We start from the raw sequence: 18683 nt of genomic DNA on the forward strand, positions 1-18683 counted from the left end.
TTTGCGGACGATACCAAACTGGGAGGGATTGCAACTGCTTTGGAGGACAGGGTCAAAATTCAAAATTATCTGGACAAGTTGGAGAAATGGTCTGAGGTAAACAGGATGAAGTTCAATAAAGATAAATGCAAAGTGCTCCACTTAGGAAGGAACAATCAGTTTCACACATACAGAATGGGAAGAGACTGTCTAGGAAGGAGTATGGCAGAAAGAGATCTAGGGGTCATAGTGGACCACAAGCTTAATATGAGTCAACAGTGTGATACTGTTGCAAAAAAAGCAAACATGATTCTGGGATGCATTAACAGGTGTGTTGTAAACAAGACATGAAGTCATTCTTCCGCTTTACTCTGCGCTGGTTAGGCCTCAACTGGAGTATTGTGTCCAGTTCTGGGCACCACAATTCAAGAAAGACGTGGAGAAATTGGAGAGGGTCCAGAGAAGAGCAACAAGAATGATTAAAGGTCTTGAGAACATGACCTATGAAGGAAGGCTGAAGGAATTGGGTTTGTTTAGTTTGGAAAAGAGAAGACTGAGAGGGGACATGATAGCAGTTTTCAGGTATCTAAAAGGGTGTCATCAGGAGGAGGGAGTAAACTTGTTCACCTTAGCCTCCAATGATAGAACAAGAAGCAATGGGCTTAAACTGCAGCAAGGGAGATTTAGGTTGGACATTAGGAAAAAGTTCCTAACTGTCAAGGTAGTTAAACACTGGAATAGATTGCCTAGGGAAGTTGTGGAATCTCCATCTCTGGAGATATTTAAGAGTAGGTTAGATAAATGTCTATTAGGGATGGTCTAGACAGTATTTGGTCCTGCCATGAGGGCAGGGGACTGGACTCGATGACCTCTCGAGGTCCCTTCCAGTCCTAGAGTCTGAGTCTGAGTCTATGAGCTGGTGAGAGAAATGAGATGAGGAGGACTTGTATTGGTTGGACACAGAGCCTGGGACTAGGAACTAGTTAAGTGGTGGAGGTTGCAGAGGGAGGGGAGAAAGACCTGACAAGAAATTGGGGTGTGGAAAAGCAACTGATACTAGCTGGGCAAGGAGACTGGGACAAACGGCCAGGAATCGGGATGACTAGACAAGGATCTGGGGACAGACTGGAAGGAACACTGTGATTGGATGAAGAACCAGATGGGAAACAAGGACTAAGGGATGGGGGAGAGACACAGGATGAGGAGCCAGGACAGAAGAACTGGGATAGACTGGGCAAGGAATCTGGGGACAAGTTATTGTAGTGGGAGGTGGGAACTGGGACTGGCAGAGCAAGGAGACTGGGATGAGTAACCTGAGGAGAGAAGACCTGGGAGTAGGTGGGTGAGAAGACCAGGATAAGGAACCAGAAGTGGGGAAGAGACAGGACTGGGACATGTTGGAGGGGATGTGGCAGAGCCCCAAATGGAACCAAAGTTTTAAGTCTCACCATTCCTCTGCTGTTGGAAAATATCTGTGAAACCTGCTGGTAAAATGTCATCCCCTTCTAGTGCTGGTCCCCATAGAGGATGACAACTTACTACTGCTATCAGTTACTCCATTAGCTCAAGTGACACAGGTCTGTAAGGTGGAGCTAAAGGTTTCAGGCTTGCTGATGAACTGTATAGTCATATGCTCTTTTTTCCTTGCCTTGTTCAGAGTACACAGGATGTGTGGTGCTCTGGGGATGAATCAGGGTTGTGAAAGAAAGGAGGCTGACATCTGTAGGACCCCTGCCTCATTTGTAGCAGAAGCTGAAAGGTAGGTAGTAAAGGAGGCAAGAGTTTGCAAGAAGCGTAAGGATGGTCTCCCAGTTAAGGTGGTTGAACGCTGCCCTGGAGAGCTGGATTCTATCCCTGCCTCTGCCACAGAGTTCTTGTGCAATGCTGGGCATGTCACTTACAAGTGAGCACTAAGTGTGTGTTCCTCACTTTCTGGGTGCCTGACTCGACTCCCTGGCGTTGACGTGCAGAATTGCTGAGCTTTGAACATATAAAATGCTCTAATGCTAAGCACTCTGAAAACCAGGTCCCAGGCATCTCAAGTCGGGTGACCAAAGTCAGTGAGCCTCTTTCTCTCTCTCCCGCTCTGCCTGCCTGCCTCCAGTCCTGATCTGAAAAATGGATAATACAAATCCTTCACCTCACAGGGGTGTTGTGAAGATAGATGTTTGTGGAGCATTCAGATACTGTAGTGGTGAGTGTCATAGACTCACTGAGGAAAAGTAGTAATGCTGTCTTCAGCGCTAGATGTGAACAATGTGCAGTAAATAAGGCCGGGGGCCATATACCAAACAATCGGTATGAAACAAAATATTGAATAGCTGCTCAAAAATTGAGGCCCAGACATCGTGTGCTGAAAGAGGCAGGGGCCTGGTGAAAAAATAGTATGTGATCATGCAACTGGAGACTGTACAATGCATACACATGGAGGCCAAATTAATATTGCCCAGGCTACCATCATACTGGGTTTCCTAGCTGCTGAGTGCTTGACTTCGTTAAGATTGCCGTGTTCTTTTAATAGAGGTCTTTGAGTAATACGTGTGTATACATACAAGTGAAAATGTATCAACCCTTATGACACGTTTGATACAGATCTGTAATGACGTGTGAATACTGCTGTTACAACGTTTGCTTGTGCATGGTCCTCTGCACATCTCTGTGCACTGTAGCACATCTGGGGATGTGCGTCTTTTTAGCTAGGGCTGTTCTTTCCTAGTGCTGTACTCTAAAGGATCTGGGCTATAAAGCATGTTAAATAACCTACCAAAAAATAAGCATTAAAACAGGATATCCTGAGGGGGGAGCAATCTAAAGCCCAGGTCTAGCTAGGGGGGCAGTAGGTTGTAAAAATTAATGAGAATAATTGTGAATTCTTGCTTTGGAAAGAACCCTCACGAGATCAGAACTTTAATTATTTCTGTCTATTAGGGTTCATTTCCTGGTCCTAACCAGAAAGCTAGTACCTAATAAATACCAGCGAGTAACGCAATGATTTAAGCTGCAGCAAAAGAGTCCTTAACTGCAGGGGAAGTTTAATATTTGGGTATCAACCTGATTGCATGCGTCCATTGTGCAAACGGCAAGGAAATGAAATGGCATGTGACCTAGTTTAACGGTAAACGTTTGTGGGGTGAGGGTAGGAGTTGGGGTAGGGGGGTCTCCTCTGAGCTGCTGACAGCTGCACTAAAAACCTGACCAACTTTCTTCATGGCTTCACCCTCCCTTGATGGGGCTGGGGAGGGGGAGATCGAGTTTGTTTAAATATCTTTTCTGGCTGCCTAAAATATCAGGGGAAATAAACACCGCATCCAACAAGGGGAAATGCTGCGATGCAAGGGAAATAAATCAGTTGGGTCTTTCGATAGCCTATATGAGCACGCTGACTCTGATATGCATCTAGCTGCACAGCGAAAAGAATCAAGGGTCAACACAAGCCGTTTGCAACTAATACTGGAATTCATTTGCAACGTATGTGAGACACACACACAGGTCACACCAGTACATATGTGTAAACTAGACAGACGGGTGGGACTGTGAACAAATACCTAGGTTGAGAATAAAACTTCACCATTGTGCCATGAAAATATCTTTTGCACAATTCGCGTCTCATCCCTAAGGGAAATCAGTCCCCGCTGTGAACGAAATAGACCCACGTTTTCAGAGTTTTTCTTTTCCTCACTAGAGTAATAAGAATCCTGTGAAGCTATTTCACTCCTCGGTCACACAGAAAACACTAAAACATCAGCTAGTGCAGGGGCTCGGAAAACTGGCTCTTATTGCAACTGGGCAAACTTGACTCGCTTCCCTGGAGGGAGATGCCATTTCGTGTAGATCATTAGAGTTATATAATTTCTCAATTGGGTCTTTATCCTGGCTTAGAGCTATTTAGTTGTTCCTGAACGCTTGGATGAATTCATGGGGCTGCAGAAAGGGGATCCACCCATCTGTGTGCGTTTCCAGACAGGCAAATACACAGGTCGTGTCTTATCAACCAAACAGACTCCTTGCAATCAAATATCCCTCTCTCTAGGGAAGTTTATCCGCACATGAGGATTGTGTTGGTGTCTGCTCACAAGACGCTCCTTGCCCCTACAAAGAGCAGGTAAATTCTAGGACCTCAAAAGCGGAGTTTGATTTCCTATAGGAAATCAATTTTAAGGTGTCTTTTTCTGTCCTTTTTATTACCATAAATTCTACTTTTATATAGAGAGATGTATAAAAATATAGGTGAACCCGTCAACCAGAAGTTAAACCAGATTTTATAGCATCCACAGTGGGGTTATAATTTAAACCATAAATTGGCTAAGACTCAATTTGGCTTCAGTCTACTAGCAGGGATTGTTCTGTCAGTGCCAACACTCCTGTTTTAAACGGCTTGGAGCTATTTTCTTCTCCCTAGTGCCAGTGAGATGCTGTTGCGTCACAACCCTATCTCTGTTTTGGTATCTAATGGGTTGATGGAGATACCGATGAGATTGAGAAAGTGAAACCTGTTTAAAGTGGTTCAGACGTTTCATAGCCACATCTCCGGATAAATTATGGATGTTTTCCTGCAGTATTAAAGTGACACGTTCTTGGTTTAAAATTAACCACATGATTTAACCTTTTTAAACACAACGAAACCATTCTACACGTCCAGCAGTGTAATTAAAAGCCCTCGCCCTGACTTATAAACAGTTGATGGAAGATTTTTTTTAAATGATTAAAATTCAATTTTACCTTAACATGACCTCAGTGCCTTGAAAATCATCTGTTTGCCTCTAGTCTAATCCTGCTCTCTCGCCACAAGTTTATATTTGCATTAATAATTAAGGATTATCTGGCTCCAGTTAAAAGATCCATGTACCCATCAGGTCGTCTATAAGTCTCACCTGATTGCTATTCAGGAAATTTAACCAACCCCTCCCCATTTATCTTTGATCTGTTTCACCTTCTATCACCCCCCTTTTTTTAATATCTTCCATTCTTTTTTCCTGCTATCCTACAGTTAGGACCACTTCACCAGAGGGAAACACGTGCGATTTGCCACCGCTGGAAAACTGGTTTTGTCGGGAGTAGTCTCTCTCTTCTCTCCCTTCCCCTCACCCCAAAAAAAAATTTGAAGTCAAAAAACCAGGGCTGGGTTGCTTTCACTATAAGCCGTCATGCGGACACTTTTAGTCGAAATAATACGACGCCCCAAAGCTCGGATACTTAGTTCTACGGACGAGCCAACAGGAGAGAGACAAAGTGTGTCTAGCTCATAAAAGTTCTATGCAGGTTTCACAAGCATAAATACGTCTGTATACATCGCTGTGCCTGTAGACGTGTGTGTGTCGATATACTAGTATAGAGACCGCTACACGAACACCCAGCTCTCTCAGGGATTTCTTGCGCAGAAAAATAAGGTAAGGTGTTGTTTTATCCATGCCTTTATAGTGATTCTCTGGGTCTCTTCTTCCAACCCGCCTCCCTTGACTTCCTTACGAAACTTAAATACACCCTTGAGAGGCTGGACAAGTCACGCAACTTCCTTGAGAGCTTTTGAAGAGTTTGCCAGTGAGGACCCATTCTGGGAGCAAACGCAACCAGCCTAGGGTATAAAACCGAACTGCGAAAAATACCGCTCGGGCTGCCTGCTTCAACGCCAGATGACAAGCCTCTGACCGATTGCTGGGGGGTAGGGGGAAGGAAAGAGAGAGAACCCCCTTCCTTGGCTGGTCGTCTGAGCACACCCTTACCAACCAAACCAAACTTACCTCTGAGCAAACCCTCCTCTTCAACTAACTTCCGCCCTCTCCCCGGCTTGCGCTAAATCCCATCTTTACCCCGTCTCGCTGACACGCCATTGGCTCCTCCGCCCCCCCTTACCTTGTGGTTTTGGTAGGAAGTCACGGCGATGAAGGCCGTCTCCGGAAAGACATGGGTGCAGAAGGCGGTGTTTTTGGAGCCGAATCCGTTATTCTCGTCCGCTTTCACGATATGGAGCCTGGGCTGATATTTGTGCATGGAGTTCAGTATGATCTTGAAAAGAGAGAGACACACAAGGGGGGAGGGGTGTCAAGCATCACTGTTTCCTCAGGCCAAGGTCCCTCTGACAGAGCTGGGGGGGGCTTCGCTTGGGAAAGGGGCGCCTGAGGAAATCCCAAGTGAGCTGTCTTTATCATTCATAGACTTCACGTCCCTTTAAAATGTGGGGGGTTGCATCTTTATGGGGCTCCCAAGGAGTAGAAAAAGCTGAACTTATTTTGGGGGGAACAAGACAGATCTTCTCCTCTACTGCAGGCCAGCCCCTTGACACGGGAAGCAGAAATGAGCAGTGGTAATATTTTCCAACAGGAATATAACATTCATCTCAACAAGGAATCCGCAACCACCCTGGCCATAAATCAGGTTCCTCGCTAAACACGATCTTGCAATAACATAACTTTAGAGAACTTAAGGGACACGTGTGTGCCTGGCTCTAACATACATATTTACATTTAATAAAAGCCACTGGGCCAACAGTTCTCCCGGGTGCAATGTAATGACCTTCAATTGCAGCATTTGGCTCGCTGGCCCTATGTCTCAGTGGAAGGGTTAGTCTCCTGTTTTATTTTGACTGCCTAAGCATTACAGTTAATGCTGGGCTAGTCGCATTTATTGTGGGTGGGGTTGAGTACGAAAGGAAATCCGACCCATCAGAAATTACATGCTAGAATTCCTGGGGCTCCTAAATTTAGTCATTGCTCGGATTGTGGGAAAGGCCTGAAATGAAGACCCAGGTGGCGTGATAAAAACTACACTGGATTTCCCTCAAGTGCCTTCGTCAAGGATGAAGCTGCCTTAGTGATGACTCTGGAGGGGACTATTTAGCACTGGTCGAAATGACTGTGCAAGGGGAGCAGCTGCCCTCACAACTGTGTGTGTGTAAAATTGTTTTTAAGCCAACAGCCTGAAGGTAGTAGCACTTGCCTCTCCTCTGAAATGTCTGTTTCTTTGCCTCCTTTTAAAACTTGTCCACTTTTTAAAAGCTAAAAGTATAGAGCTATCGGAAATGGTTTGAATTGCCAAAATGTCCACAGCTCTTTATAAAAAGAGTATTTTCAAAAATACTTGGAGGAAATTTTTTTCCCGAAAGATCAAAGAACTTTTTCCAAGAACAATCCCGGGGGCGGGGGGAGATCGCCATTTTCCCAACTGTTTCTAGCTATAAAATCAATAGTTGGCCTCGCCGTTAACAAATGTCAAAATAAGAAAGCAGAGCTCCTCTTTTGGTTATGCAGCGATGCTGATCTGGCCCCCGTTCCAGCTTCAGCCTTCGCCCTGATTTTTCTCCGAGAGCTAAACATGCTCCTTAATGGCTCACCCTAGCCGAAGGGACCTGAATTATTTTTCTAACCCAGCCACCCACCTTTGCATAAACTTCTCTGGGTGGCAGCGCTGGTGCCCACCATAAAACCAGACCCTGTCTCTGTCCAAAGCTTGGCATTCAACTGGGATTAATCCTGCAAGAAAAGATTCCCACCCCCGCTTTACCCTCCCTTGGCTTGCAGTCTGCAATGATAATGACTGCTGCGAACCACGGCGACAGACAGACACAGTCCGTCCCGCCAGCCGCGGCCCCTGCAAGTCATCTCTGCCTGCCAGGCCCCCTCATCCTGGGGCTTTGGCCAAATTGCTTTGACATCCCGGTAAGTCGTGGACATCAACGGTCAACGATCTAATGATTTTTAATTTCATTACAGCGACTCTAATTGAGGGACCGCTGGTGCCGCTTCTCCTCTGAAGTGCCTGGTGTTCAGCACGGCCTTAGGTTTGGTTAAAGACACTTTTTCATACCGCCGCCTGCTCACCGCGGGGCGTAAAATGGCTGCTGGCCTCTTCCTTCCAGGGGCATCTCGCCTCCGCCACCCGCCGCCCCCTTCCTTCCCTACACCTTTCTTTGAAGCCTCGGCCCTTGCGGCTGGAGAATTTCGAAGAGGGAGTTGCTGGTGGAGTCTAAACCTCCAAACACAGGACAAGATCGGCTAGGCACGAATTATTCCCCCTCTCCCGGAGTTTGGACAGGAATCTCAGTTCCTGGAAGGGACGTTTCTCCCCCCGTGCTGAATGAAGAACCATAAGGAGAGCCTGTACCGTGTTTTGGGGAGCTGGGGGAGGGATAGATAAACCCCAGGACGATCAAGAGGCGGAAGGGGGGTTACGTTAGGTTGGGATCTGGCATCCACCCCCCCCCCCCCCACACACACACACTTCATTGTACTAGCCCTGTGCACCAGCAGGCCACATGGAGGATTCATTCCATCAGTGGAGGCCACGTGTCTGTGAATTTAATGGCACAAGCTTTGTTGTTTTCAAGGGAATCAAAGTGTTGAAATGAGACTGGAAAATACACCCTTGGAAACTGGGCACCGGGGCTCTTGATTCATACGCTCTTGTCTAACTATAAACGTTTTTGTTCAAAGGAAGCCTTTGAAAAGTGACTGGGCCTGGCTTGGCAATTCCCACACGCCTTTTCGCGCCTGGCCCTACGCATCTAGGGCTTGCAGAAATTGTTTGTGTACCAAGCGCTAGCGGGGGGGTCTTTTTTATTTTGAGCCTAGTTCTATTTTGAATCGGAGCCCACAAAACACCGTAACCTCCTATTTCCTTGAATAATCGCGCCTGCTTTTTACCTTTACCCCAACTCACGGAGGCAGCAAGCAGGTTTTAAAGCGCCAAGGCGCCACGTGAGGTTAACGCCAGGTAGCTAAACAGTTACTCACTGCAGTAAAGCCCCGCCTGCCTGTTTCTAATACTGTCAAGGTGCGAACCTGCATAAGCAAGTCCCGGTCCATACAGTTAAATACCCAGTTTCCCAGAACGTTGAGAATGAACATGAATTCAGATGTCTCCACTCTCCCCCTGACCAACAAGAGAAGACATCCCCCAGCTTACAACCCTGGGAATGACCTCGACTTCCCCGGGCCCACACTCCTTGCAAATGTTCAGCATGAGCAATACCGGCAACACAGCGCAAAGTACAGACAGAGGCTAACATGCTTGCCAATGAAAAAAGGGCCAGAGAGCGATTCTTGTGTCATATTTCTGGGGCAAGAGAGAACCCTAGAAAGAGGACCTCTACAGGTTATCTACGCCAGTCAGCTGCTCTGATGTAGGATGGGAGGGGGAAGGGGTGTGTATGTGAACATGAATTTTTTCCTTCATACATGGATACAAAAGGTACCATGCTGTTTATATTAAAGGCTAATTAGTTCCATTGCCTGTCTTTCCCCGTTGCATTATTCCCTTACATTACAGCCTCATAGACTTTGCAACTGGCCCATATAGGATTTCTCAAGGATTTCCTTGTCCTACGAATGACACTCTACTGGTTCTCTAAACAGGCCTGAAGTCTGCGCTTTGTAGTGTCCCGCTACAGCTGCCAAGTTCCTGGGACAACCTCCGCTCAGATCCAGCAATTTACCACGTTGCACAGAGAGATGGCTCCTGTTTTATATTTCACCAAGCATTCCCCCCGCTCGCCCCACCATATGTCTTACAGGAATGTCTGAAAATGCAACGTGCGGAGTAACAGCTCAATTATAGCCAACTGGTGACAACGGTCCTAGGACTTTGTCAACCAGCAGCAGCCATCAAAAGCCATTGAGTGAAATTAATACCAACACTGTTATTCGTATTAAACTCCTATCCCGCTCCAGCTTCTCCCCGTCTCCCCTTGACTTTTCATTTCATCTGACAAGCAGAGATGCCACAAAAATAACAAACGAGTCCCCCTTCCTTCCCCTCACCCCCCAAATATTCAGCCTGAATATTAACTCCCGGACCCTACGCTGGACAACAAGCCACCCCCACCACGCGCAGCAAGTGTCTAAGCCCCGAGCTGGCAGACGTTTGTTGCAATGATTTTGCACCAGGCTTTGCCCAGCGGAGTTCAGGGCGGAAAGCAGGTTTAGGCTGATTGCCCCTAGGGTTTGGGCTCCCTCCGGAGCGGGGACTCGGTAACAGAAAGAGGAGGGCGCCTCCTCGAGAAGGTACTTACATGTCCGAACGGGTCAAGGTGGTTGTTGGTGAGCTTGAGTTTTTGAAAAGAAACTAACTGCCTCATCCAGTGCGCCCCGGTAGCGGGTGAGTCTGGGTGGACGTAGAGCCTGCCTGGCATGGCCGGCTCTGCCTTCCCTGTCACTGACCTAAACCAAAGGGACACAAAGCCAGCTTAGCCCTCGGGACCCGCGTCAGGCCTACACACCATGCTCACAACCACGGGACGTGCATGAAAGATCGGGCTGAGGACGATGGAAAAGGGGCTTGTCTGTCTAGCTACCGCCTTTGGGCTAGTGGAGAGGAAGGGGCCACTGGACGGTCGCATCGTGTGTTTTGGAAGCGGAAGGAGACACGAACACATGCTGCTCTGGAAATGAATTGAGATTTTTTGACACGTTTTCCGTTGGATTCTCCCTCCTCCCCCCTCCCTTCCCATTTAACCCCTTCGTCCTCTCTACCTACATACCAAATGTGGCAATTCTTAACATTTACCTTCATGGCGATTTTCTCTCTCAAACGCAATTAAGTTGTTGGCCCCACGATAACCAATAGGGTCCAACAGGATTAGAGTTATTCGCTAATTAAAATGTTGTGCGTGTCCCACCCTTAAAGAGTTTGGCTAGCAAATTATCTCGGGATAGACTGCAACCCACCCCCCCCACCTAACATTTCTTCCTTTGTAGCTTATGAATAGCACCCGCTTACAGCTAAAAGGTATTTTTCAACCCATTTGAACTCGGTTTTGCTAACTGTGCAAGCCAGACCCAAAGATTCCCTCCTATCTCTGCACCTCTCCCGTCCCCCCATGCATGCATACCATTTATTATCTGCAAATTTGTATCTGTGATCATCAGCTGGTACAATATCCATGAGCAGTATGTACTTGGTTTTTGGATTGAGTCCAGTGACCTTCACTTTGTAACTGGGGAACATACGCCTAAAAAAATAAACAAATATACATAAATATAGCGACAGGCAATGGTGAGGGGATTATACTCTAGGGTAATTCAGCGATATTAAACGAGAAACCATTCCGCATCCTCCAAACACAGACACACAAAACAAACTTTCCCTTTATGGTGCAAGCGGGACTTTTTTCTTTCTGTGGGTGTTGCTCCGCCGTTATAGTTCCTATCTCAGGCAAAATAATTAATGAAAGTTACTAGGGTTTTTTTTTTTACTCTTCTTTTTGTCTGTGATCAATCCAGTAGTTCAATTCTTCATTCTTTTACTATACAAGAGTATATAATCTCTTTCAGGGATCGTTATATTTATATCCCTACAAAGAATAAATTACCTTTATGTAAGTATGAGCCATTATTTGGTGGATTTTTTTTTTGCTAAAATCTTGACCTTTTATTAAAACTCATGCTCGTACATATATTTGTGTGCACATGTATGAAATGTTATATACACACATACATAGGATATGTGTACACATATGTAAATAAACACACTTGACAAATATTTTGAAACATGCAAAAACCCTTGAAAATGTGACTTTTAGAAATATTGTCCTTTACTACAAGCAACTGACTACAAGCAATATTATTTTGGTTTGAGCTTTCCCAGTGTTCAGAAATAGGCATATGAAACTGTATTCTTGAATTTAAAGAAAACCTGAAACTTCCTTAGTTCTGAAATGATATTTGCTGTCACATCTTTGCAATATGAAATCAAGCCTATTTATTAGTTCAGACGGGGTGGTTTGAAAACAGGGGAAAGAAAGCTCTACGAAGTAAAGTTACTGATCAAAAATAGCAAAAACTGATATTTAATATATTGCAGGAAAAGAAAAAAAGACCTGAACGATGGAACGCAACTTTATCCCTAAATATAGAGCTAAAAACTATGACATAAACATATAATTTATACAACGATAAAAATAAAGTGCTACATAAATAGCTAAAACGATTTGGTTTATTCTGGGGTGATACATGCAATTACTTCTATAGAAGCTCCATGTTGTAAATGTTCCTCATTGCTCCCACGCCTCTACTGGAATTTTATGCCAGGTGTTTTATTTTTCTCTTCACTGCTCTGTATACTCTGATCCTTTGCAAGGCAACTTATTCCTGGCATTTTGAAATAAGTCGATGGTCATTTCACAGCATTGGAGTCTAGAGGCTCTTTGCTCCTTTCCCTTTTCTCAGTAGGACAATTAATTTGGTCAGCTCTGCTCTATGCAAACCGTGCTCCCTAATGGTTGCAGAGAGCTCCAGCCCCTTTAGCTGTGGAATATTCTCCTTTTAAAACGATACCATATTTTCAACAATAGATCCGTTCAGAGGGAAGCCGAGCCGTTAGACGGGTCTGTTTGTTATCCACTGCATAACTTTGTGCAGCTAAATCTTTGTTTCCCTAAAGCGCGGTTTGGGAGACCGCACCGAGCACTGTATAACAGAACAGAAAGCAGGTTTGAGTCTAGATTGTTTGCAGTGTAACTAGCATTTGGAACTATTACTATTTTTCTGTCTGGTGACTTTTTCCCTGTATCCAACGACCCCCTGTCTATGACGATGGCATGAACGTTGTTCAACTGAATATAAAAAGGACAATAATACATTTCGATTCCCCGGAGCTAACTGATGGGAATTTGCATGGTGCTAGGCAATACTCAGTCTCAATCGATCACCAGTTCTTCTTCTCCTTAACTTTTATTTCAGTGTTTCTTCAGCAAAAGGGGCTTTCCGGTGCCCCAGCGCATTAATATCCAGGGAAATGGTAAATTGCACCAAATGCACCTAAAAGAGGTTAGTGGGTTGTTTTTTTAAGTGATCAGATTTACCAGGCCAAACATGGAAGTGATCTCTCTCTCTCGCTCTCTCCACTTAGATTTGAAAACTTATGTTATTCTAGATAGAGACATAAACAGTAGTCCAGGATCATATGCTCTTTTAACAGAATCACTGGGAGATGTCTCTGCATGTGTGTATTTGCCCAGAGCTGAACACAAAATAAATGTGTAGAAGCAGAGAAATTAAATATTTCAGTACTGCTTATATTAAAAAAAATTAAATCGTCCACCGGCTTGTATCACATGAAACTATCCACAATTTTGGCCAATTGATTGCAACCCCAGCGTGAGTTTGGAAATACTCCAATGAAGTGGATTAAGGAGAACCCTGTCCTGGTTAAATAAGAAGCCAGAAGAAACAAATCTTTTTAATATACACTGTACAGGAGGCCTCTCTCTGAAAATATTCCAACCAGCCTTCCTCGCTGATCTACTCAAAATCCTTCAAATACCGATCGAAAAACGTCTTCAGCATTTCTGTGGCTTCAGTTAGGCACGAATCTTATTTTATTTCTTCCTGTTTATTTTCATTCTGTTTTGTGAAAAGGCCTTGGTCACTCGTAATTATTGAGATTTTACCGTGATTTAAAATGAACTTTTGACTCTCACAGGACACGTGTCATACATAAGGCGCACACACAAATAGACAAATGAGTGTGTGTGTGTATTGTGTCATAGGAGAGATGTTCATAAAAAGTTTCTTTTCAGTCTCTGTATACATACGAATATGTACATAAACATCTGCGCATACATAATATACATCTGTGTATACAATATCTATCTATATGTCTCTATATATTCATTTTAAAAATTAGAAGCATGCGATATTTTATTATCCTTACCTTCCAGCCTTTGTTATAATCATTTCTGTCCCCACTTCGTGAAATTTTAGCCACAATTCTCGTTCGTGTAAAAACACTTTGATCCCCTCCATGCCCTGCAAAGAAATAAGCTAATGAGTGAACACAGGAAAGGACGAGCTGCGAGCTTTCCAAGAGCTGGGGGGAAACAGGAGACCCAGAAGAGGGATTGAACTTTGGCATGTCAGCACCGAGCGCTTCTGCTTTCTATACAGTCCTAGCTGACGGGACATTAAAAGACTGTAACTCCCAGACCAGCGCAAAGGAGTGATTCATTGAGGGGAACTCTCCAGGAAAAAAAAAATTCAAAGAAGCTGCTGCAAAGCATTGCAGCGAGGAGACGGATTTCTGCACAGCACCCGCTTTCGTAGGAGAAGTTTGCAGCCTTTTGATGTGTGGCTAGAGATAGGCACGGGGCCAATTGCATCAAAATAGAAAGCGCCGTGAGGGCAAGACGGTGCGCGAGTTTACTAGAAAGAACGTGATCCTGGGCAGAGGCGATTCGAAGAAAGAAAGAGACTAAAATGCCATGTGCAGAGCCAGAGAGTTGCCCCGCACGCTTCAGTTCCTCTGCTGGTGTAAATGGGCCCTAGCTCCACCGCAGACCATGCTTCGCACCAGCCGACAGTGTAGCCCGGTCTATTTATAGAGATTGTAATGGGAGGGCGAGAACAATACACTATTGACAACAGAGCACCCGAGCCTGCGGTTCTTAACATCCCCCCCCAAAAAAAAACTGCACCAGGAAAGAAGGATCGGGCCTCAAAATAGGTTTCCCCCGTCACACAATTAACGTGTGTGTGTATAGTACGCCGAAAGAAATCATAATCGTGTGGCATTTCATGATTTTTTTTAAAATCTGCTTCTTCCTATACGATTTTTGCGCGACCTGAACACAGTTAAGATCCGAATAAGGACAGATTTAGGCTAGAATCTCTCCCTCCCCTCTATTGTTCATCACACACTAATAATTTCCCACTTGTAGATGTACCTGAGATGAAACAACGTAGCTACATTCAGAACGTATCCAAGACTTTCCCCGGCCTGGCTATGCCATCAGGCGTGTTGTGCTCTGTTTTCGTTTAAAGGGGAGGGGGGGAATAGTCGCTTAATCTCGGCCTTAAAGAAAACGTCCCCGCATCCAACGGGCTGGGTTTAGACGAACAATGGTTTGTTCTAGTCCACGCGAGCCAAATCCTTGCGGTGGGCTCTAGTTTAAAAGAGCTAAACAATCCGTTAACTGGGCCGCCGGCGTCCTGGCCTACTTGCACGGGAAATGGATCGGTTCAAAGGCGGAGCAGGCACGGTAATACCCGTCCACAGACGGGGCATTCTGGAGAGTCTCACGAGAAATGACGAGCGTCCCTTCCCAGCAACACGGGGAGGGCACGTAACTTCTGCAGTGCTCCCCAAAGCCTCCAGGTCAAGGGAGAGAGGTGGAGGGTCAGGGAAACGAGGGAGACACTGAAATATGCTGTGTATATGTGTGCGAGCATCGTGAATGAGTGAGTGTGTTTCAGTAGATATGTGTATCTTTGTGTCTGTGTGCGTGAATGTTTGTATGTTTGTGTGTGTGTCTATTTGTATGGTTGCTTGTGATTACCAAAACTTAACTGTTGTTAGAGCTGATATGGTCTGACACGGGTGTTCAGTCTCATCACTTGACCCTGTGTGCCTAGAATGACCCAGAAACCCAGACACATCTCCGCCACAATCCAACAGAAACCCAAGCAAGGAAAAAGACAACGCGAGCAGCGACTGTTTCTCGTCATGTCTCTTCTCCTCCGCTTACCTGCTGGGTGAAAGCTGCCTGGGGAGAGGCAGGCGACTTGCTGCTGGCCCCTAGCTGACTCTCTTGTTTGGTTTCAGACTGAAGCTCTTTCGACTCGGAATCAGCCGGCGTGTTGGGGAGCCCAAAGCCTTCTTCAGCATCCGCCATGTTACAAGCTTCCTTCGCTGCCTCTCCCACTGCAGGCGCACGCAGCAGAGAGGGGAGATAAGAGAGACATAAGTCAAAGCTGGCATTTAAGAAAATGTATAGAGAGCCCTATAGATATAGACCAACTTCTCCCCCAGCACGCCCTCTGGCAGCAACTCCTCTTCAGCTGCTCGGAGAGAAAATATTGGACCCTTTCACCGGTGAGGGCAAAGAGAAGCCTCGACTTATTATTCCAGTCCGCAGGGGAGATTAAATTTTTTATCAAACATCTCTCTCCTCTCTTTCACACACACAGAAACAGATCTTTTATTAATCAGCACATCCCTCCCCACGCACACACACGAGGAAAAGATTAACAATATAGGTTAGCTGCCCTTCTAGCAAGCTGACGGCTAAATACATCTGGAAAGGCCAAAAGAGATAAGAACCGGGTATTTTTTTTGGGGGGGAAGCTCTAGAGTGGAATTAATAAGCTCATTACAGATTTCACCTTTTTAAAGAAAATGTACAAGCCTGACTGGTGAGCAACTGACCGCCCTTGACTTTTGTTCTGACACTAGCGCCCCATTCATGGAGCCATCTACAGTCGATCTTGCTTAACATGATTCCTTGGGAGAACTGAATTCCCCCAAAGGGGACTTTGCCCTCACGGAGACGGGGAGCAAATGATAAAACCTCATTTGCAAAGAAAAATAAAGTCCCCTTGCAAATGCAAACCCGCGAAGCAAGCAACATTCTCCCATGAAAGTGACTTCTCCATTCAGGTGCAGTCAACGTGTGAAGTCGCCTTTAATAGATAATATCAAGTAGTGTCACTATAGTAGAAGTGACGAATAAATACATAAAATCGAGCCATTGTATAATTTCATGAATTAAATGTATCTGTCAGTTATACTTGCAGCTACATTGATCTAACCTACAATGTTACAGCAGAAATGCAAAATCGGAGAAACTAAACAGAGAGAAAAACTTCAATCAAATACTAACAATAAAAAGTGAATTTCAAAAAAAAAATTAAATTGTCCTTTAGGCAGCAATGAGGGATAAAAGCGATTAAATTGCCCGTTTTTTTTTCTCTCTCTCTCTCTCTTTTAAGGATTCAGAGCTTTGGTGTCATTTTAAATATTTTTACACCTTTAAAACAATGCACCAGATCCGTTTGGAAAAGCCAGGTCAAGTGGAGAAAGTGACGTGTTTTAAGAGTAATAAATTAATTGCTTCTCCGGGAGCTCTTTCCTTCTCCCCCCGTATTTCAAGTGCCCTCTTTAAAGATGAATCCTCACTTATAGTCTCCTTTAAATACTGAGGCGTGACGTAGTGTGTTTGCACTGGTGCTTGGGGGCGAAAAAGACGAATTAAAACAAAAAGCGAAGGGGGACACATGCCACTTTCCTCTCCCAAGATCATTTTATAAAATGATCTCCCTTCCAGCCCCCCTCCCGCCCCCCATTCAAATGCTCCTTTCCCATAACGCACAAGGCAGATGGTTTGTAATAAGTGGCTGAAGGGCGAAGTTTGGGGGGGAGGTCTCGGTGCAGCGAAGGTGTGTGAGAATTGCGTGAGTCGGGCAGAAGGGTTGAGCCGCGACTGCTGGATTCGATGTCTCACGGCTCCACTCAACAGCCATGAACGCTAATGGCAACTGTGTTGTCCTGGCCACGCCAGAGCCAGGGACCGTTTAAGGCTCCCTTCGCTGGGCTGCTGTTTTCGCTCCGCTTCCCAACCAGCTCCAGACATCCTGCCTGAGCCATTTTCAATCGGCTTCTCTCGCGCGCCTGTGTCTATTCTTCCCCCGCAACCGGCCAAGTTGGTTCATTAAAACAAAGAGCCCAGAGCCAGGGCTGCAGCCGCGGCAGCTGCGGAGGGGAATTTCCCGAGCTCCACACGTCGGCCGTTTTAAACATAATTAAGCAGAAGGGGGGAGGGAGGGCTGGAAAAATAACCACAGCGACTCAGTTCAATTTGAGATCACCCCCCCTCCTTTAAGAGCGCCACAGAGGAAATGGGGCTTGACAGAACCAGGCCTCGATCGCGCTATGAAAAATGCATCTTGCGCCGTTAGCTAGCACCAAAGTGGGTTAGCAGCAAAAGAAATCCATTTCCTTTTGTTCCATCATTGATTTGTGTTTCTCTTCCCCCCATCCCAGGAGGTTACCTGGGAGGAAACCGCCACCCACAGGCCTTGGCATTCCTTGGGAAAGACAATGTCTGTGTAACAAGGACCCCCTGCCAGCACTTCCTTCTCGCTGTCCCCCCCTCACACACACACACAGACAGTGACGGACAGACAGGGCAATGGAAGATCCGTTACCTTGCTTGTTGAATTCCATGCAATCAACGCATTTCCTGTACTTCCCCCCCCTTGCAATGGAAATAAGTGGCATCAGGCTTCTGCTTTGCATGTCCTTGAATTTATTTACGTTCAGACCCGCATTTTATTCTGTTTTAAAGCACAGGCTGGAGGGAAAACAAGCTCTCCAGTGCAACACTGTCTCTGGCCCTCTTTCTCTCCAAACACTTCCAGGTTGTCAGACGCACCAGAAAGGATCCTGAGACCGAGATAAAGCCTCCCTTCTCGGCCTCATCAGGCGGGTCCGGATTCTCCCCCACCCAGCCCCCTCCTAAGGACCTGGGGGAGGGAGAGAAGGGGGGGAGACGGCAGCCAAAAGTTGAGGGAGGGAGGTCGCTGTGTAGCAGGAGTAGCCTCCCCCAGCAGGTTTGTGATCCTGGCTAGTCCCCTCTCTCTGGAGAGCAGAGCGCGTTGCACATAGGAAATAGCTGCCGAGCGGAGTGCGGTGACGTGGGGTCGGGCTCAGCTTTGCTCGCAAAGTGCTGAGATCTTCTGTCCAACCAGCTCTGATCCTGCTCCGAGTCTCTCTTTCGACAGCCCCCCCCCCCCCCACCGCAGCCTATTTTTCTGGCAGGCAAACAAGAACAAGGCACAAAGACAACCATCAAACTCACCAGTAACCCCCCCCCCCGCCTCCTTCCCCACCCCCTCCCTCCTCCATCCATCTTCCCCAACTGGAGAGAAATTTCAAAGCTTGTGAATCCCCCAAAGAAACCGTTGCCTTCCCTAACACAAACCATACATCGACCCCTC

The 18683-nt window shown here is 46.0% G+C and overlaps 1 protein-coding gene across 1 annotated transcript in view; it reads right to left on the reverse strand.

The window, feature by feature from the left end:
- The window catches only part of TBX5 (T-box transcription factor 5), a 48380-nt gene extending 29909 nt beyond the window's left edge, over positions 1–18471 (reverse strand). The window contains exons 1-6 of the mRNA XM_050924293.1: positions 17892–18471; positions 15434–15609; positions 13624–13718; positions 10802–10921; positions 9983–10130; positions 5830–5982 (exon numbers count right to left, since the gene is read on the reverse strand). Of these exons, the coding sequence (XP_050780250.1) occupies positions 5830–5982; positions 9983–10130; positions 10802–10921; positions 13624–13718; positions 15434–15609; positions 17892–17982 (783 nt within the window). The 5' untranslated portion in view covers positions 17983–18471. The remainder of the gene's footprint in view (positions 1–5829; positions 5983–9982; positions 10131–10801; positions 10922–13623; positions 13719–15433; positions 15610–17891) is intronic.
- Positions 18472–18683: the final 212 nt, after the last annotated feature.

The sequence above is a fragment of the Gopherus flavomarginatus genome, chromosome 15 (assembly GCF_025201925.1).
Source record: "Gopherus flavomarginatus isolate rGopFla2 chromosome 15, rGopFla2.mat.asm, whole genome shotgun sequence".
Classification (NCBI taxonomy): domain Eukaryota; kingdom Metazoa; phylum Chordata; order Testudines; family Testudinidae; genus Gopherus; species Gopherus flavomarginatus.